The 21,581-nt window shown below is 46.5% G+C and overlaps 1 protein-coding gene across 2 annotated transcripts in view; it reads left to right on the top strand.

The window, feature by feature from the left end:
• The first annotated feature begins 4,003 nt into the window (after window positions 1–4,003).
• CUL5 (cullin 5) overlaps window positions 4,004–21,581 on the top strand; it is a 76,453-nt gene continuing 58,875 nt past the window's right edge. For both annotated transcript variants that reach the window (XM_044285637.1, XM_044285636.1), the window contains exon 1: window positions 4,004–4,112. In XM_044285637.1, the coding sequence (XP_044141572.1) occupies window positions 4,089–4,112 (24 nt within the window). In that variant the 5' untranslated portion in view covers window positions 4,004–4,088. The remainder of the gene's footprint in view (window positions 4,113–21,581) is intronic.

The raw sequence follows: 21,581 nt of genomic DNA, 5'->3' as shown, positions 1-21,581 counted from the left end.
CATACAGCAGGCTACAAGCACATATGGGGTGTTTCCTGAATAAGGAGAACATGGGGAACACATACTGGGGTGCATTTTCTCCTTTAACCCCTTTTGGAAAAAAAAATTGGGGTCTATTACTAATTATTTTTTCACAAATGTGTGCTTTGAAATCCTTTAACAAGTCTTTCTGCCTTCTTTGAGACACCTGTTTGCTGAAAAGTACCCTTTCTACCACTTAAAATGTTCGGACAGGGGTGCTCTTTCCAAAATGGGGTCACTTCTTGGGGTTTTCAATTTCTGGGGACCTCAGAATTTTTTTTTTTTAGGCGATATGGCACCTAAAATCCATGTCTGCCAATTAAGGCCTACAAAAACCATATTTTGCACTTTGCCTCTAGAGCCCTGCTGTGTGCCCATACAGCAGGCTACAAGCACAAATGGAGTGTTTCCTGAATGGGGAGAAAATGGGGAACATATACTGGGGTGCATTTTCACTTTTAACCCTTTGTGAAAGTAATAAATTGGGGTCTGCTAGAAATTTTTTATTTTCAGAAATGTGTGCTTTAAAATCCTTTAACAAGTGTTTCTGCCTTCTGTGAGACACCTGTTTGCTGAAAAATACCCTTTCTACCACTTAAAATGTTCATACGGGGATGCTCTTTCCACTCTTGAGGTTTTTTTTATTTCTGGGGACTTCACGAATCTTTTAAATGCAACATGGCCCCTAAAATCAATGTCTGCCAATTCAGGTCAGCAAAATCAATATTTTGCTGTTTGACTCTAGAGCCCTGTTGTGCACCTATACATCATTTTTTAAGCACATATGGGATGGTGCCTTATTCGGGGGGAAATGGGGAACAAAATGTGGGGTGCATTTTGTCTTGTTACCCTTTGAGAAAGTGAAAAATGTGGGTGTAAAGCAACTTTTTTATGAAAAAAAAAAAGCAATTTTTCATTTTCACTGCCAAGTGTTTCCCAATTCTGTGAAACGCCTGATGGGATAAAGTGCTCACTACACACCTTGAAATATTCCTTGAGGGATGTAGTTTCCGGAATGGGGTCACAATTTGGGTGTCTTCATAGACTTCCCCCCCCCCCCCCCCCCAAAAGAAAAACTAAAAAAAAACTATGAACTAAACCACCAGTAGCAAAAAATAATAATAAAATGATTGTGTGTCCTGCGTTTCATATTTTTTATAGACTCATCTGGAGCTGGCATTTTTACCACAAAAAAACACTGAAAACCACAGGTGCCCCCCAAAAAAGCTATTAAAACTGAAGTGAAAATCCTCCCTCACAGTGGTAAAAACTGAAACTTACAGTAGGCTGTATTGTCTTTATTTAGTTTTATGTATATATATATTTAAAAAAAAAAACATTCTTATAATGAGATGTTAAATTAATGTTTCATATATTAAATGGCTTTTTTCTATTTATTGTTCTCTTCAGGGAGATCGCTGGTTACACTGGAAGGGGAGGAGAAGGTATGTCTGTATTTTGTCACTTGCAATTGCATGTGTGTATATATATTGCATTACAGTACTATTTGGGGGGAGAGTGGGTATTCGTTTTAAGAGGAGGTTATAAAGACAGTTTTGCAGGAGTCTGTGTTGCAGTAATTTGGGCCAAATTTATTAAATGTTGCTAAAGTCTATCACGTCTGTGATGAGATGTGACTCCACTTCCACACCACCCCTTTACTGGAGTAAGACGCAAACATTTTTTGTGATTTCTTGAAAAGTTGCAGTTGACAAATCTGGCTTAATTAAACTAAACAGGCCAACCATGCTCAAGGTTGGAATGAGAGGTGTATAAAGCAACACAACACAAATGAAACCAAAATGGCACAAAGCCTTATTTTGTGACTTTTTGAAGCCTGAATTCTGGAGCGCAGGGCATGATCTATTTCCCCACCTGTTTACCTAATGTTTTTGGCTTGTACAATGAAGCAAATGTTGAGCATTCAAGTGTACTAGTTTTATTAAAAAATGTAAACATTTGATAAATTAGTGAGGAATCATGGATACAAAAAAAAAAATGGAGCACATTTATAAGTAACCACACCACCACGTATACAAGGCTTAGACGCTGTCCATTCTACCATTACTCTTTACACTCTGGGATTTTAGCATATTTGATTGACAGGAACCCTGAAGGACTTTATAAGCCAAATGGATCTGTGATTTGTAAAAATCTAGTCAAAAACCTATCCATTATAACTTGGTTGTGAAGGGAAACCAAGGTACAGATCCATTTCTCTACCCGAAAAAAAATGTAAAATGCAGATGGTGTAAACTAAGACAGGTCAAATTTATCACAGTTGCTCACACTGGATGATAAATTTGGATCATGTGGTAACTGTAAAGCGACTTGCGCTTGGCTGACTTTGCGGCAACATTTTACCTCATAGCTGCATTTTAAGCTACAATCCCTTCTTCGCAAATTAACGCTTATTTTTATGAGCTAAGCTCGCTGGATAATTTTAATTTAGGTGCGTTTAATTCATAAATATGTCTAAAACCAAAATCTACAAATTCGGCTGCTTTTCATATTTAATTCTAAGGGGAACCATATTAGTAAATGTGATTGCTACATAAAAGAAAAACTGCCACGGATGAAGGAGCGCCAAAACTTGTGTCAGGGTAATGGCTCTTTTTAACTATATTTGAAGATCATTGTATTAGGCTTGTGGTTTTATTTGCACTTTATTAGGCTTTTATCCGCATAGTCAAATCTTTTTACATATATACAAATAGCTAATATTCCCCTTCCTGTCGTGTCCCTTTTCCTCCAATGAGGTCCCATTTTTCAAACCTTTTTAACTGTTTTTATCTTATGAACCAATGAAGTATATGAACTATTGTAACTGCATGTGGTCTGGTAATTTCAGTAGGTTTGCATATTAATAAATGAGGTTAATGGTAGTTTTTAAATATTCTCCACTTTTTTCAAGGGCCAATTCACATGGCATAGTCTGTGGCACAAACCACCGCGGTTGCTCACAGCTTAGCGCCAAGCGGATTTGATGTGGGCACGTCTCTTCTCAGCTTGAGGCTAAATGCACACTATCAGGACTGCGTAGTGCGTACGGATTGGCATGTGGATAATCTGCACTGTAGGTCATGTATATTATATTTGAGAAATTGAAATTCTCATGTACATCATGCAGATTTTTTTTTTCAGTGCAAGATTTTGACCTACAGTGCGGATTTTGAAATCTGCACTATCTTATTGTATTTTTCTGACCGAATTTTCTCCATTCACTTTAATAGGAAGAGTTAAATCCACACAAACTGATTCGGACGGTCTGCACGGATTTTGCAGTAAATTTCGGTGTGAATTCTCCACACATAAATCCTGAACGTGGGCGTTTACCCTTTAAGCGCCAGACGATTTACCGCAGCGCTGCCTCACAATAGGAGCAACGCAGCATGCAGCCGCCACTGGAATTTTGTAATCAATTTTAGATAATTCTGGAAATTTTTATTTCACAATTTTTGACGTTACCCCGAGTAACGTCAGAGGCATCTAGAGCACAGAAACTAACGCACAGAATTTGTTAAAATGGCTGCCCCTTCCTGTCAGGCCCACACCTCTGTACACCTCATGGCCAGGGAGCTTGTCTTTAGCACCCACACCTAGCAGAGAAGCCTCCACCTTGTCAGCCCGTGTTATCTAGTTGAGGGCTTGCATGGAGTTTTCACATACAGATTAGAAATGCGGTAGGGGGCCGCACGTTCATATAAAACACCATAGCAGCTACCCTAACTATAGATAAATTATTTATCTTCATAAACCTCGATAACTAGAAGTCCGTCATAAACCCCGCTCCGCGCTAACAGCGAACAACATTCCACCCCTCTACCCTGCAAAATGCCGCCAAGAAATGACAGTCTGACATACTTATATGCTCTGTCCCCGCCCCGAAGCCAACCCCTGACCAATGGCGAGGCGACCTAACCTGATTGACAGTTCTCAGCCTTCCCGTTCCCTTATGCGGAAGTCATGTGATCAACAAACTTCGAAACCTCCCGCAGATCCCGCGGGATGTGGCGTCAGCGGTGGGAGATCTCGCGGGATCCGGCGGGAGGACAAGTTCAGGGAACATGGCGACGTCTCATCTGTTAAAGGTAAGGAGCCCTCCCCCTTGCCTTGCTTTGCCGCTCTCCTGCGGCTGAAGTGTGGACGTGGTCTCCGGTGTGGAGCGCGGGCTCTAGTGACGAGGCCCAGGCGGTGCAGAGCTGCGCTGTCACGTCAGTCTCCCGTTGCTGTCACTGACAGGAGCACCGGCCTGAGGGGTCCGCACTGGTGCCTGTCACTGGAGCTGCCCCTGTGTGTGTGACCAGGGAAGGCCATGTCCTCCTGCCTGTCGCTGTCCATAGTGATGGCTGCCGGCTTCTCTATAGTAATCACAGTGAGGAGGACATTTAAAGGGCTTGTCCAGATTTCTCACTGAGAACTGCAGAAAATATAAATTGGAATCTGTTTAGTTTTGTGTTGTATAGGTCAATCCTGTGAGGTAATATATCAATTAGACAACACGGTTGAGTGACATCATCGCTCTGTGCTTGAATTCGGTGCCGCCATTGGTTGACGTAGTCATGTGACTGCGTGTCATAGTTACAGTACTAGTTATGGATTTCTGGAATTTTTCTCTTTGGTTCATCATTGGGTGACAACCATTATGGCCGCTAACAGTGGTTGTCAGAGAGGTTTCCCAGATAAATGCAGAATCCATCTTGTCATGTGCAGCGGGTATGAATGGCGTCGTAACTAGGCAGGTGTAGCGGTCAAGACCGTGTAGTCCAGGTAATTTTAATGGTGGCCACATTGGTTGTTTGTGTAGGATAAGTGCCCGTGCCCTGTGTGAAGGGGATATGGCATATTGCTAGGATAGGACATCACATTATGATGGCGTCAGGCCTGACCTCTGTATGTACAGTGAGGAGGAGACCACCATGTTTCTCAGGGGATGTGTCCTTCTCCCTGGCTGTGAGCTGTCTAATAACCGAGGATCCTGAGAAACAAGGCCGTCTCCTCCTCCCTGTGGTAGGAATGAAGCATACAGGGCGGGAAAAAAAGAACGGAGGGGCACAGCGGGGGAATGGAGCTGCCCATCGAGGAAAAAAAAATAAGCGTGAGGACATCTCGTCAACATGCGCTACAGTGCCAGGTACTTGTAATGTCAGGACCGGTGAAAGGTCCTCTTTAATGTTGGTGGCCTGTCTTCAGGATAGGTCATCAATATGAGATCAGCGGTTTGAAGAGGCCAAGGCACTCTGGTGAGCACCGCGGCTTCTTCATGGACCAGTGACGTCACGTGGCCCAGACGCAGCTTGGTCGCAGTCAGGTGAATGGGGTTGAGGTGCAATACCAAGTACAGTCACTATTGAATGGATGGTGCTGTTCTTGGTAAGGCTACTTTCACATTAGCGTTTTTTGCGGATCCGTCATGAACTGATCCGGTTCTGTTATGTCTTCTATAGCCATGACGGATCCTTCTTGAACACCATTGAAAGTCAATGGGGGATGGATCCGTTTTTCTATTGTCAGAGAAAACGTATCCGTCCCTGTTGACTTACATTGCGTGTCAGGACGGATCGGTCTTGCTCCGCACCACATAGCGGACAGAAAAACGCTCCTTGCAGCAATATTCTGTCCGCGATGGGAGCGCAACCAAACGGAACGGCGTGCATTCTGTTTCGTTCAGTTTTGTCCCCATTGACAATAAAAGGGGACAGAACGGAAGCGTTTTCCTCCGTTATTGAGCTCCTATGACGGGTCTCGCCAGAGCACATCTTCTTCCAACAGCTCATTGGCTGAGGTGCTGGCTGTCAGACGACAGACCCTCACCAAGCTGCTATTGATGACCTATCCTGAGGATACGACATTAATGTCAAACCCCCAGAAAACCCCTTAAAAGGCTATGGACACCTTGGGAGCATTTTTTTTATTTTTATTTCTACCTATTTTGTGCAAAAAAAAATCTACTTTTTATTTTCAATTGGTGTTTAATAAAAATTTTCAACAGTTTTTCCTCTACATCTTTCAGTTTCACTGTCTCTGCAGACTGTTCCTTCTCGGTGAAGCCGTCAGGGTGCTGCTCTGAAGGCCTGATCTGTAGCCCTCATCTCTAGAGGAAAAAGAGACAATGCAGCAGCACCCTGCAAATCAGATAAAGTACAATAATGCCAAAAATTATAGTGCTAAATAATGCTACGCTTATTTATAAAGTGAGATGCTTGGTCAATGCATTTTGTACAAAACCATCTGAGCCCGTCTGCCGAACGTCAAGGCGATCTCTGTTAGACGGGTCCTAACACTAAATACTACCTGTTATGCGCCATAATGGCCGCCATAAAGTTCAGGGAGTGTTGGATCTACATGCATGCAGGGTCCACTCTGCCTTTTACCATTTTTGGTGCCATAACGGCCTCCATTTACAAGGGATGCAGGTACCAACATGCATGCCGAGCCCACTCCATACCTTTCCTTGTGCCAGACAGTTTCCAATGAATGTAGTGAGAGCAGGCAACAGCTTTAGGCCTCATGCACACGACCGTTTTTTTTTTGTTTTTTTTTAAGTCCGCAAAAACGGGGTCCGTGATCCTTGACCGTTTTTTTTGTCCGTGGGTCTTCCTTGATTTTTGGAGGATCCACGGACATGAAAAAAAAGTTGTTTTGGTGTCCGCCTGGCCGTGCGGAGCCAAACGGATCCGTCCTGAATTACAATGCAAGTCAATGGGGACGGATCCGTTTGACGTTGACACAATATGGTGCAATTGCAAACTGATCCGTCCCCATTGACTTTTAATGTAAAGTCAGGAGTCCTTTTTATACCATCAGATCAGAGTTTTCTCCAATCCGATGGTATATTTTAACTTGAAGCGTCCCCATCACCATGGGAATGCCTCTGTTAGAATATACCATCGGATTTGAGTTACCTCGTGAAAACTCATATCCGACAGTATATTCTAACACAGAGGCGTTCCCATGGTGATGGGGACGCTTCTAGTTAGAATATACTACGAACTGTGTACATGACTGCCCCCTGGCAGCACCCGATCTCTTACAGGGGGCTGTGATCCGTACAATTAACCCCTCAGGTGCCGCACCTGAAGGGGTTAATTGTGCGTATCATATCCCCCTGTAAGAGATCAGGGGCAGACCCCCCCCCCCTCCCTCCCCAGTTTGAATATCATTGGTGGCCAGTGCGGTCCCCCCCCCCCTATAGTATTATCATTGGTGGCACAGTGTGCGGCCCCCCCTCCCTCTATTGTATTTATATAACTGGTGGCACAGTGTGCGCCCCCCCCCCCCCCTCTATTGTATTTATATCATTGGTGGCACAGTGTGCGCCCCCCCCTTCCTCTATTGTACTTATATCACTGGTGGCACAGTGTGCGCCCGCCCCCCCCCCCCCCCTCCCGCTATTGTATTTATATCATTAGTGGCACAGTGTGCGGCCCCCCCCTTCTTCTATTGTACTTATATCACTGGTGGCACAGTGTGCGGCCCCCCTCCCTCTATTGTATTTATATCATTGGTGGCACAGTGGCGCCCCCCCCCCCCCCGTCCCCCCCGATCATTGGTGGCAGCGGAGAGTTCCGATCAGAGTCCCAGTTTAATCGCTGGGGCTCTGATCGGTAACCATGGCAACCAGGACGCTACTGCAGTCCTGGTTGCCATGGTTACTTAGCAATATTAGAAGCATCATACTTACCTGCTGGCTGCTGCGCTGTCTGTGACCGGCCGGGAGCTCCTCCTACTGGTGACAGCTCTGTGCGGCGCATTGCTTAATGATCTGTCACTTACCAGTAGGAGGAGCTCCCGGCCGGTCACAGACAGCGCAGCAGGTAAGTATGATGCTTCTAATATTGCTAAGTAACGATGGCAACCAGGAATGCAGTAGTGTCCTGGTTGCCATGGTTACTGATCGGAGCCCCAGCGATTAAACTGGGACTCCGATCAGAACTCTCCGCTGCCACCAATGATCGGGGGGGGGGGGGGAAGAGGGGAGGCCGCACACTTGCCACCAATGATATAAACACAATAGAGGGAGGAAGGGGGGGCGCACACTGGGCCACCAGTGATATTAATACAATAGGGGGAGGGAGGGGGGGGCCGCACTGGCCACCAATGAAATTGAAACTGGGGAGGGAGGGGGGTCTGCTGCCTGGCAGCCTCGGATCTCTTACAGGGGGCTATAATATGCACAATTAACACCTTCAGGTGTGGCACCTGAGGGGTTAATTGTGCGGATCACAGCCCCCTGTAAGAGATCGGGTGCTGCCAGGCAGCAGGGGGCAGTCATGTACACAGTTCGTAGTATATTCTAACTAGAAGCGTCCCCATCACTATGGGAACGCCTCTGTTAGAATATACTGTCGGATATGAGTTTTCACGAAGTGAGAACTCTGCTCTGAAAAAGCTTTTATGCAGACGGATCTTCGGATCCGTCTGTATGAAAGTAACCTACGGATGCCAATCTTGTGTGCATCCGTGTTTTTTCACAGACCCATTGACTTGAATGGGTCCGTGAACCGTTGTCCGTCAAAAAAATAGGACAGGTCATATTTTTTTGACGGACAGGATACACGGATCATGGAGGCGGATGACAAACGGTGCATTTTCCGAGTTTTCAACTGACCCATTGAAAGTCAATGGATCCGCAGAAAATCACGGAAAACGGAACAACGGCCACGGGTGCACACAACGGTCGTGTGCATGAGGCCTTATACTGAAACTAATTAAAATCAACCTATGGGGCAGATAGGCTAATCAGGAGTGCACGACTCGCTGGAGTGCCACAGCTTACAATTAGTGTTGAGCAAACTTCTGTTTTCAAGTTCGGCGTACAGTTCAAGGTTCGGGTTCTCGTTATCTAAGAATTCCGTCTTGGATTCAGCTACCACGGCCCATAAGTTTTGCCAATGGCAAAAAACAAGCCCTCATTCACTGAGAAGGAACAGCCTGCAGTGGACGGCTGTGGAAGACAACTGTTGAAAATGTTTAATGAAGACCGGTTAAAAAAATATATATTTTTAGCCCAAAATAAGCAAAATCCAATAGTAAATTTTTTTTAATAAAATTTGCCCTTGGAGGTGTCTATAGTCTTTGAGAGGAGCTTTCCAGTGAGGAAGAAAAAGCGCAGACATCTCAGCAGGAACAAAGAAACTCTTGGGCCAAAAGGTGTGCTCGCCTCAGAGATGCTCTGCTCCCTGCCTGTTCTCTAGTTCTGGATGCACTGATGGCGTCCTCGCACAGGACACAGTGACTGATGCTCTGCCCCGTGGTCACAGGCAGGGGGCTCGACATTCCTTGGAACAGGATTTTTGGAGTATAACATTTTCACTGGAAACCCCCTTGTAATAGCGGTCATGATGGAGTCACAGGATCCGTGAAATGCTGTAGTCTCTAATCTATGTTGCTTTTTATCTGTGTTTTCCCATATTGGCACGGATCGAGGAGCAGGAGTACGTATGACAAATCCAGCACCAGTGCTGACTGGGAAAGTGCCGGGGTCAGATGGACACGGACGCCTACCTAATGCATTCCTTCGGAAGAGTATGAGCATATCACCAGTCATAGTGACAGCATTCACATGTTATTTCTCAATCACCCACCAGTCACCACATGGACAGGGTCTCTCCTTTAGGCCTCATGCACACGACCGTATTTTGTATCCGTGTCTGATCCGCATTTTTTGCAGATAGGACGTGGACCCATTGATTTCTATGGGCCCACAAAAAAATAAATAATAATGGACAGCACACAGATGTCGTCCCTAGGTGTCCATTCCGCAAATTATAGAACATTGTCCCATTGTTGTCCATATTGAGGCCCTAAGTAAGAGCAGCGTACGTTAGTGACAGAGCCCCCTTAGCAAAATTCTGGGTCACTTAGTTAATTTCTTTAACCCTCTCAAGACCCTGGGATTTTCCATTTTTGCATTTTCATTTTTTACTCTCCCTGCCTTCCCAGGGCCCAAACTTTTTTTTTTCTCTTCATTTTTCCATTAAAATAGCTGTTTGAGGGCTTTTTTTGTACTTTCTATAATGCCACTATTTAATACTGCATACAATGTAGTGGGAAGTTGGAAAAAACTGCAAACCCACCACAATTTTATGGGTTTTGTTTTTATGGCCTTGTGGTGGAGCAATCTTTACTTTTCAGTGATATCATTTGGGGTATGTATGACTTTTTCATTCCTTTTTATTCCGTTTTTTTTTGGGGGGGGGGTTGAGTTAGTCATTTTGTTCCCCCCTCCTTCCGTTACGCCATTTGCAGTACAGGATAAATATATTTTTCTAGGACAGGTTTTCATACAAAGCGATTCCTATGTTTTTTTTATTTATTTTAAATTTTGGGGCAAGGGTACGTTTTGAACTTTTACCGAAATATTTTTTTTTTATTATACTTTTTAAAAATTTCTTTACTATATTTTGTCGCCCTAGGTGACTATAACAAGCAATCATTAGATTCCCGTTTGTATTTTTTAATGGATTTTTACCAGTTACCAAATTCACAGTTCAGTATATTCCAATGCAGTGCTGCCACCTACAAGGCTCTAGTCCAGGGCTGGCCAACCTGTGGCTCTCCAGCTGTTGTAAAACTACAATTCCCACCATGCCCTGCTGTAGGCTGATAGCTGTAGGCTGTCTGGGCATGCTGGGAGTTGTAGTTTTGCAACAGCTGGAGAGCCGCAGGTTGGCCAGCCCTGCTCTAGTCTATCTACAAGGTAACAGCTTCCGCAGTCTCAGCCAGGGGAAGCTATTAACAGCGCAGGAGCATGCTGTCACATTTGAGAACGGCATCTAAGGCTACTTTCACACTAGCGTTTTAGTTTTCCGGTATTGAGATCCGTCATAGGGGCTCAATACAGGAAAAAAAACGCTTCAGTTTTGTCCCCATTTATTGTCAATGGGGACAGAACGGAGCGCTCCAAAATGCATTCTGTTCCGTTTAGTTGTGTTCCCAGACCGGAGAGCAAACCGCAACATGTATTTTGCTTTCCGTCCTGGGATGCGGAGCAAGGCTGATCCGTCATGACCCCCAATGCAAGTCAATGGGTACGTTTTCTCTGACAGTCTGCCACAAAAGAAGGAAATCATGACTGATCCGTCTTGACTATGTTAAAGATAATATTACCGGATCCGTTCATAACGGATGCAGGCGGTTGTATTATCAGTAACGGAAGTGTTTTTGCTGAACCCTGCCAGATCCAGTAAAAACGCTAGTGTGAAAGTAGCCTAAGGCCCCTTTCACATGAGCGAGTAAGGCTCAGACGGATCTTCACCAATAATGCAAACGCCTGTATCTGCATAGTCAGACGGTCACCAAAACGCTGCATGCTGCGTTTTAGTGACAGTCTAAAAAACGCAACGGAGACCAAACGCAGCCAAATTGATGCATTCTGAAGGTAACCAAGTGACGGACAGCAGAACTGTACTGAAAACTCAGAATCATTGCGCACCACCTCCATTATTCAGAGTTTTAGGCTACATGCACGCGACCGCATGTGTTTTGTGGTCCACAAATTGCGGATCCATTGTAACAATGCCTAAAACGGACAAGAATAGGACATGTTCTATTTATTTATTTTTGGCAGGGCTACAGAACGGACATACTGATGCGGGCAGCACACTGTGTGCTGTCCACATTTTTTTTGCGGACCCATTAAAATGAATGAGTCCGCATACTATCCGCAAAAAAAAACGGAACGGACACAGAAACAAACAACGTTCGTGTGCATGTAGCCTTAAGGGGAAAGTGTAATCAGAAAGTGACTTGGGCTCCTTTAACACTGGCGTTTCTGGGTCCGCCTGTGAGATCCGTTTCAGGGCTATCACAAGCGGCCCCAAACTGATAATTTCAGCCCCAATGCATTCTGAATGGATAAGGATCCGTTCAGAATGCATCAGTTTGCCTCCGTTCCGCTCTGGAGCCTGCTTGCAGCGTTTTGGTGTCTGCCTGGCGATGCGGAGCCAAACGGATCCGTTCTGACTTAAAATGTAAGTCAATGGGGACGGATCTGTTTACATTGACATAGGGGTGGGCGATATGGCCTAAAATCTATATTGCAATATAATTTTAAGCATGTGCGATATGCGATATATATCGCAATACATTGTTTTCTATATTTGGGGGGGGGGGGTTAAACTTTTTTTTTTTTTTACTTTTTATTTAATAACTATTAGCCCCCTTTAGGGCTAGAACCCTTGTCATATTCACTTTTTCTTTTCTTTTTTTTTCTTTCATTTCGGCAGTGCTAGGCCAATGAAATACAAGATAGTGGGGGAGATTTATCAAACTGGTGTAAAGTAGAACTGGTTTGGTTGCCATGTGCATCTAATCAGATTCCACCTTTCATTTACCAAAGGAGCTCTGAAAAAAGAAAGGTGGAATCTAATTGGTTGCTATGGGCAACTAAGCCAGTTCTAAATCTTCCCCAGTGTCTTTCTGTAGCTGTCAGCGCAGAGGTAAAACTCTTCTATAGATATAGAACCTATTGTTTAGGCTACTTTCACACTTGCTGCCCCCGTACAGTGTAACGTCTCCTTGTGGCTGCCCCCGTACAGTATAACGTCTCCTTGTGGCTGCCCCCGTACAGTATAACGTCTCCTTGTGGCTGCCCCCGTACAGTGTAACGTCTCCTTGTGGCTGCCCCCGTACAGTATAACGTCTCCTTGTGGCTGCCCCCGTACAGTATAACGTCTCCTTGTGGCTGCCCCCGTACAGTATAACGTCTCCTTGTGGCTGCCCCCCGTACAGTGTAACGTCTCCTTGTGGCTGCCCCCATACAGTATAACGTCTCCTTGTGGCTGCCCCCGTACAGTGTAACGTCTCCTTGTGGCAGCCCAACTGCTGATCTGCAGTACGGCAGCACCACAGGGAACTGTACTGGCACCGTTCCTCTTCACCCTCTACGCTGCAGACTTCTCCATCAACTCCCCAGGCTGCCCCCTACAGAAGTTCTCTGATGACTCTGCCATAGTCAACCTTTTCACAGGTGAGGACGACTGAGAGTACAGACAGGGGACACAGGATTTTGTGGAATGGTGTCAGCGGAACCAGCTCCAGATCAACACGGGCAAAACCAAGGAGCTGGTGGTGGATTTCCGCAGACACAGGCCTTCTGCTTTGGTTCCGGTGAACATACAGGGAACGGACATTGAGGACATTGAGGTGGTGGACTCTTATAAGTACCTGGGTGTTTACCTGAACATCAAACTGGACTGGAGCCATAACACTGATGCTCCTTTTCAAAAAGGGTCAGAGCAGACTCTACCTGTTGAGGAGACTGAGGTCCTTTGGAGTGCAGGGGACACTCCTAAAGACCTTCTTTGATTCAGTGGTGGCATCAGCCATATTCTATGGTGTGGTTTGTTGGGGGAGCAGCTTATCTGTGGCTGAGAGACAGAGATTAGATAAGCTCATTAAGCAGGCCAGCTCTGTCCTAGGTTGTCCCCTTGATCCAGTGCAGGAGGTGGGTGACAGAAGAACTTCTAGCAAAATTACCATCATTGTTGGACAATGTCTCCCACCCCATGCACGAAGCTGTTGTGTAGCTGGAGCCCCTTCAGTGACAGACTGCTGCATCCTAGGTGCACGAAGGAACGTTATCGGAGGTCCTTCCTCCCAGCAGCGGTTAGGATTTATAACCACCACTGTTCCCAGAAACCCAGTAGTGAAATTTTTAAGTAAATTCTGTGTTATGTTTTTCTTGTACTTTACTCTTTAATTTCTAATTTCTCTTATTTTGCTCCTGTTGTGAATGTGATTGCTGCTGTTATGCCAAAATTTCCCAACTGAGGGACAATAAAGGGATTTTCTTCTTCTTCTACATGAGCCCTTATTCTAAGGCCGCATGCACACGACCGTGGTACGTTTTGCGGTATGCAAATCTCGGATCCGCAAAACACGGATGGCGTCCGTGTGCGTTCTGCAATTTTTCGGAACTGCACGGACAGCTTTCAATATAAATGGCTATTCTTGTCCACAAAGCGCGGACAAGAATAAGACGTCATTTTTTTTTTTTTTTAGCTGGGACACTGGAACAACGGAGCAACGGATGCGGACAGCACACGGAGTTGCTGTCCGCATCTTTTGCGGCCCCATTGAAGTGAATGGGTCCGCATCCGAGCCACTAAAACGGCGGCTCGAATGCGGACCAAAACAATGGCCGTGTGCATGAGGCCTAAGGCAGGATTTCCACAGGGAGACTACAATGCAGTAACTGCAACCTCACCCCCCAGCAACATACAAATATGAAGGTAGTACCGCGGGATCAATTCCAGCCATGTGGTCAGCAGAGGGATAATGGGAATTGGATGCTATTACTCGGGCACGTTATCGACGGCAGGTAGCACTTGCAGCTCAGGCTGCTCTTGCCATGAGGTTGCATATTGTTGTCTGACAGCATTGAGACGTTACCCACTGCCACTGGTGGCCGTTTAATAGCACCGTAAGGCTACTTTCACACTTGCGGCAGAAAGATCCGGCAAGCAGTTCTGTCGCCGGAACTGCCTGCTGGATCCAGCAAAATGTATGCTAACTGATGGCATTAGTAAGACTGATCAAGATCCTGATCAGTCGAAAAAATGCATTGAAATGCCGGATCCGTCTTTCCGGTGTCATCCGGAAAAACGAATTCAGCATTTATTTTTTTCACCTTTTTTTTTGTCTGCGCATGCGCAGAACAGAAGGACTGGTCCGGCATTCCGGTATTCTGAATGCCGGATACGGCACTAATACATTCCTATGGGAAAAAAGGCAAGTCTTCAGTTTTCTTCTCCGGAGATAAAACCGTAGCATGCTGCGGTTTTCTCTTTTGCCTGATCAGTCAAAACGACTGAACTGAAGACATCCTGAACGGATTAGGGCTCTTTCACACCTGCGTTCTTTTCTTCCGGCATAGAGTTCCGTCGTCGGGGCTCTATGCCGGAAGAATCCTGATCAGTTTTATCCTAATGCATTCTGAATGGAGAGAAATCTGTTCAGGATGTCTTCAGTTCAGGACCGGAACGTTTTTTGGCCGGAGAAAATACCGCAGCATGCTGCGCTTTTTGCTCCGGCCAAAAATCCTGAACACTTGCCGCAAGGCCGGATCCGGAATTAATGCCCATTGAAAGACATTGATCCGGATCCGGCCTTAAGCTAAACGTCGTTTCGGCGCATTGCCGGATCCGACGTTTAGCTTTTTCTGAATGGTTGCCATTGCTGCAGGGACGCTAAAGTCCTGGGAGCCAGGGTAAAGTGTAGTGGGGAGCGGGGGAGCAGTATACTTACCGTCCGTGCGGCTTCCGGGGCGCTCCAGAGTGACGTCAGGGCGCCCCACGCGCATGGATCACGTGATCGCATGGCACATCATCCATGCGCATGGGGCGCTCTGACGTCACTCTGGAGCACCCCGGGAGCCGCACGGATGGTAAGTATACCGCTCCCCACTACTACTATGGCAACCAGGACTTTAATAGCGTCCTGGCTGCCATAGTAACACTGAACGCATTTTGAAGACAGATCCGTCTTCAACTGCTTTCAGTTCACTTGCGTTTTTCCGGATCCGGCGTGTAATTCCGACCAGTGGAGTACACGCCAGATCCGGACAACGCAAGTGTGAAAGGGGCCTTACTCTCCATTCAGAATGCATGGGGATATAACTGATCAGTTCTTTTCCGGTATAGAGCCCCTGTGACGGAACTCTATGCCAGAAAAGAAAAACGCAAGTGTGAAAGTACCCTAAGGCCTCTTTCACACGGGCGTCAGTTTTTTTGCCCGGATAAGAGCCGGGTGCGTTGCGGGAAAATGCGCAATTTTTTTCTGCGCAAGTGCAAAACATTGTCATGCGTTGCACTCGCGTGAGAAAAATCGCGCATGTTTGGTACCCGAACTTCTTCACAGAAGTTCGGGCTTGGGATTGATGTTCTGAAGATTGTATTATTTTCCCTTATAACATGGTTATAAGGGAAAATAATAGCATTCTGAATACAGAATGCATAGTAAACCAGCGCTAGAGGGGTTAAAAAATAATAATAATAATTTAACTCACCTTAGTCCACTTGCTTGCGAAGCCCGGCATCTCCTTGTGTATCCTCTGCGCTGAAGTTGAACAGGACCTGGGGTGAGCTGCTCCATTAAATATCGGTTAAGGACCTTCGATGACGTCACTCCGGTCATCACATGGTACGTCACATGATCTTTTACCATGGTGATTCACCATGGTAAAAGACCATGTGATGACCGGAGTGACGTCATCGAAGGTCCTTAACCGATATTTAATGCAGCAGCTCACCCCAGGTCCTGTTCAACTTCAGCGCAGAGGATACAGAAGGAGATGCCGGGCTTCGCGAGCAAGTGGACTAAGGTGAGTTAAATTATTTTTATTTTTTTTAACCCCTCTAGCGCTGGTTTACTATGCATTCTGTATTCAGAATGCTATTATTTTCCCTTATAACCATGTTATAAGGGAAAATAATAATGATCGGGTCTCCATCCCGATCGTCTCCTAGCAACCGTGCGTGCAAATCGCACGGCATCCGTACTTGCTTGCGGATGCCATCCGATTTTCACACACCCCATTCACTTCTATGGGGCCTGCGTCACGTCAGAATCGGACAATATAGAGCATGCTGCGATTTCAACTGAACGCACAAGTGATGCGTTAAAAACATCGCTCATGTGCACAGCCCCATAGAAATGAATGGGTCAGGATTTAGTGCGGGTGCCATACGTTCGCCGCACGGATCGCACCCGCACGGAAAACTCGCCCGTGTGAAAGGGGCCTAAGGGTGCTGCCACATGAAAATCATAAGGAGTGGATCATAACTGGAGAGAAAATATTATGGGCAGATAGATTTCACCACTTTTTGTAATCCACTCCTGTTTTGGCTTCAAAAACTACATAAAAAAACCTGAATGTGTGGCAGCACCCTCCCTGGCACATATATAACACTACTATTATTATTATGTTCATTTATGCCAGTCATTTGCTAGGGTTTCATGGGTTTTGTTCTTGATATCCCCAAAGATCAGATAAACCAAACGTCTGGTGGGTCACATAAGTGAGTTACCCCCCCCCATGGCGAGCACCTGGCATATTTATTTATAGAGGAGCACAGGGGCGCATTGCTGAGCTGTCTGCATTGCTGTCTGGTTTCTGTTTCAGGCATTTCATGTCACAGCCGTTTGACAGTTTTGAATATTTTCCTAACGGGACAAGTTATTGATGATGTGTGTTTTTAGTTTTGTTTTTCTTGTTAAAGCCCATCTGTCAGCAGTTTTGTCCCTATGACATTGGCTGACCTGTTACATGTGTGCTTGGCAGCTGAAGACATCTGTGTTGTCCCATGTTCATATGTGCCCACATTGCTGAGAAAAATGATGATTTAATATATGCAAATGAGCCTCTAGGAGCAACGGGGGCGTTACCGTTACACCTAGAGGCTCTGCTCTCTCTGCAACTGCCGTGCCCTCTGCGCTTTCATGGACAGGGCCAGGTGTGATCACGCATGCTGTTGTGCATTTTCATACGTATACAATATTATCTAATGACATTATGATCAAAATGTATGCTCATCTCATTGCCTTTAAGAATAAAATTAGCCTGAACCAAAGTTCTATTATGTGGCTGAGGAAGCCAAGATGAGTTCATGGCAAGTTCAATTTATAAAAAAATTCATTATGAACGTAAACGGACATTTAGGGGTGCACCGAAATGAAAATTCTGGACCGAAACCGAAAATTCAGGATGCCCTTGACCGAAAACCGAAACTGCCTTTTTGCCCAAATACTTTTAAAATACTTTTTTTTTTAATGATATTTATAACAGTGCCATCCACAGACCCCCCCCACCTCATAACAGTGCCATCCACAGACCCCCACCCACCTCATAACAGTGCCATCCACAGACCCCCACCCACCTCATAACAGTGCCATCCACAGACCCCCACCCACCTCATAACAGTGCCATCCACAGACCCCCACCCACCTCATAACAGTGCCATCCACAGACCCCCCACCCCATAACAGTGCCATCCACAGACCCCCCACCCCATAACAGTGCCATCCACAGACCCCCCCACCCCATAACCGTGCCATCCACAGACCCCCCCACCCCATAACCGTGCCATCCACAGACCCCCCCACCTCATAACAGTGCCATCCACAGCCCGCCACCCACCCCATAACAGTGCCATCCACAGACCCCCCCACCCCATAACAGTGCCATCCACAGACCCCCCCACCCCATAACAGTGCCATCCACAGACCCCCCCACCCCATAACAGTGCCATCCACAGACCCCCCCACCCCATAACAGTGCCATCCACAGACCCCCCCCCCACCTCATAACAGTGCCATCCACAGACCCCCACCCACCTCATAACAGTGCCATCCACAGACCCCCCACCCCATAACAGTGCCATCCACAGACCCCCCACCCCATAACAGTGCCATCCACAGACCCCCCCACCCCATAACAGTGCCATCCACAGACCCCCCCACCCCATAACAGTGCCATCCACAGACCCCCCCCCACCCCATAACAGTGCCATCCACAGACCCCCCCACCTCATAACAGTGCCATCCACAGACCCACCCACCCCATAACAGTGCCATCCACAGACCCCCACCCACCCCATAACAGTGCCATTCACAGACCCCCCCCCCCCCCATTGCCGCTATAGTACAGACTAGTTATAAAATGTGTACAATTAATAAGGATTCTATTCATGAGGCCCCCTCTGCAGTAGAACATTCAATATAGCCACATCCTACTCACAGGGCTGTTATCTTAATGCTGGCCGGCCGGGCAGACGAGCGGCAGCGTCACGACTGACGTCACATGCCTGCGCCGCCTCCTTCATTCAGAAAGTAGGCCGGGCACATGACGTCAGTTGTGACGCTGCCGCTCGTCTGCCCGGCCGGCCAGCATTAAGATAACAGCCCTGTGAGTAGGATGTGGCTATATTGAATGTTCTACTGCAGAGGGGGCCTCATGAATAGAATCCTTAATTGTACACATTTTATAACTACTGGAGCTGGGGGCCGGAGCACAGTGAACGCACCGGCCCCCAGCTCCTCCTCCCAGTCCCTCCCCGCTATTTTCTGCCGATATGTACCAATATCGGCCGAAATGGATTAGGCCCATTTTCGGCCGCCGGAATTTCGGTGCACCCCTACGGACATTGTGTTTAAAAGTTATTGCTAAAGATATGGGACCATCTGTAAGGAGTAAGTCAACTCCCTAGGACATATATGTCTGGAGGGAACAAGGTTACTTGATAAGGTTTCATGTCCTTGAGGCACACCTGCTATATGAAGTTCAATTTATATATTCATAATTATATTATAGATATCTCTGCATGGTATATTTAGTTTACAACATATGTTAATCAATAATTCATATAATGTATTATCTATGTGTAACAATGTATCGAGAGATGTCCAGGATATAGGTAATTAAAAGTGTCAGGGAAAGACCTTCCTCAATGATTTATTAAGAAAGGTCAACAAGGTCCTGAAAACATATTAGATATTTAATTTTAAATGCTTAAAAGTTGTGATGTTCATCTGCAATACCGCAGTGCCATCTGGAGGCAGATGGACAATATTATATTATTTCATTATTTGTTCTTGACCATATTAGGAGTTGATATGACATAGGGCTGCAACGATTAATCGATGTAATCGATTATATTCGATAACTGGATTCGTTGTCGACGAATCCAGTTATCGAATAATCGCCGATTCGTTGCTATTCGGGCGGGCGGGCGGGCGGGCGGGCGCTGCATCTTTATTTTACCTTTTTACAATGACGCTCCCGCTCCTGTAACAGCCAGGCAGAGCGGACGGCGGCGTAACGTCACTCAATCACGTGACGCGCCTGCTCCGCCTCCTTCATTCATGAAGTGGGCGGAGCAGGCGCGTCACGTGATTGAGTGACGTTACGCCGCCGTCCGCTCTGCCTGGCTGTTACAGGAGCGGGAGCGTCATTGTAAAAAGGTAAAATAAAGATGCAAGCGCCGGGGCTGTTAGGGGGAAGGGGGGTCTGTGTATAGCACTGCTATGGGGAGGGGGGAGGATCTGTGTATAGCACTGCTATGGGGAGGAGGGGGGGTCTGTGTATGGCACTGCTATGGGAAGGGGGGTCTGTGCACTGTTATGAGGAAAGGGATCTGTGCACTGTTATGCCCATAACAGTGCACATATCCCCCTCTCCATAACTACGCCGTCCACAGATCCCCCATAATAGTGTCGTCCACAGATCCCCCATAAGTGTCGTCCACAGATCCCCCATAAACGCCGTCCACAGATCCCCCATAAACGCCGTCCACAGATCCCCCATAAACGCCGTCCACAGATCCCCCATAAACGCCGTCCACAGATCCCCCATAAACGCCGTCCACAGATCCCCCATAAACGCCGTCCACAGATCCCCCATAATAGTGTCGTCCACAGATCCCCCATAAACGCCGTCCACAGATCCCCCCATAAGTGTCGTCCACAGATCCCCCCATAAGTGTCGTCCACAGATCCCCCCATAAGTGTCGTCCACAGATCCCCCATAAGTGTCGTCCACAGATCCCCCATAAGTGTCGTCCACAGATCCCCCATAAGTGTCGTCCACAGATCCCCCCATAAGTGTCGTCCACAGATCCCCCCATAAGTGTCGTCCACAGATCCCCCCATAAGTGTCGTCCACAGATCCCCCCATAAGTGTCGTCCACAGATCCCCCCCCATAAGTGTCGTCCACAGATCCCCCCATAAGTGTCGTCCACAGATCCCCCCATAAATGTCGTCCACAGATCCCCCATAAGTGTCGTCCACAGATCCCCCATAAGTGTCGTCCACAGATCCCCCATAATAGTGTCGTCCACAGATCCCCCATAAGTGTCGTCCACAGATCCCCCCATAAGTGTCGTCCACAGATCCCCCCATAAGTGTCGTCCACAGATCCCCCATAAGTGTCGTCCACAGATCCCCCATAAGTGTCGTCCACAGATCCCCCATAAGTGTCGTCCACAGATCCCCCATAAGTGTCGTCCACAGATCCCCCATAAGTGTCGTCCACAGATCCCCCATAAGTGTCGTCCACAGATCCCCCATAAGTGTCGTCCACAATTTGTTTTAATATGGCCTTTGAACATAATTTTTCAAGTAAGATCATATAAACCTCTGTTTTGTAATTTTGTCGTTTTTCCCGATTAATCGATTAATCGTAGAAATTAATCGGCAACTAATCGATTATTCAAATAATCGTTAGCTGCAGCCCTAATATGACATCATGGTATTATTAGCATGCAAGTACACCCACCTTACCTGATTGGGAATCCCTAATCTAAAGGGGATGATTCTTAGATAAGGGGGGGGAATAATTACTCGTGTGCGGGGTAGCAAGGGAAAACTAGAGAAAGAGGAAAAAGATCCATATATCCGTGGATCCATTCATTCAATCAAAAAGAAAAACTTTATCAGAAGAAACTTGGATTATTCTTTTTGGATTACTAGGAAAGTTCTTCAGAACTGGTCCCATCTGAACTCTGTCTACCTTTGACCCGGTAACGTATATTTTGTTTACTACTCGTGATATTAATAG

Source organism: Bufo gargarizans, chromosome 3 (genome assembly GCF_014858855.1).
Source record: "Bufo gargarizans isolate SCDJY-AF-19 chromosome 3, ASM1485885v1, whole genome shotgun sequence".
Classification (NCBI taxonomy): domain Eukaryota; kingdom Metazoa; phylum Chordata; class Amphibia; order Anura; family Bufonidae; genus Bufo; species Bufo gargarizans.
The sequence above is the reverse complement of the archived record's forward strand: the minus strand, read 5'-3'. Positions and strand labels throughout refer to the sequence as shown.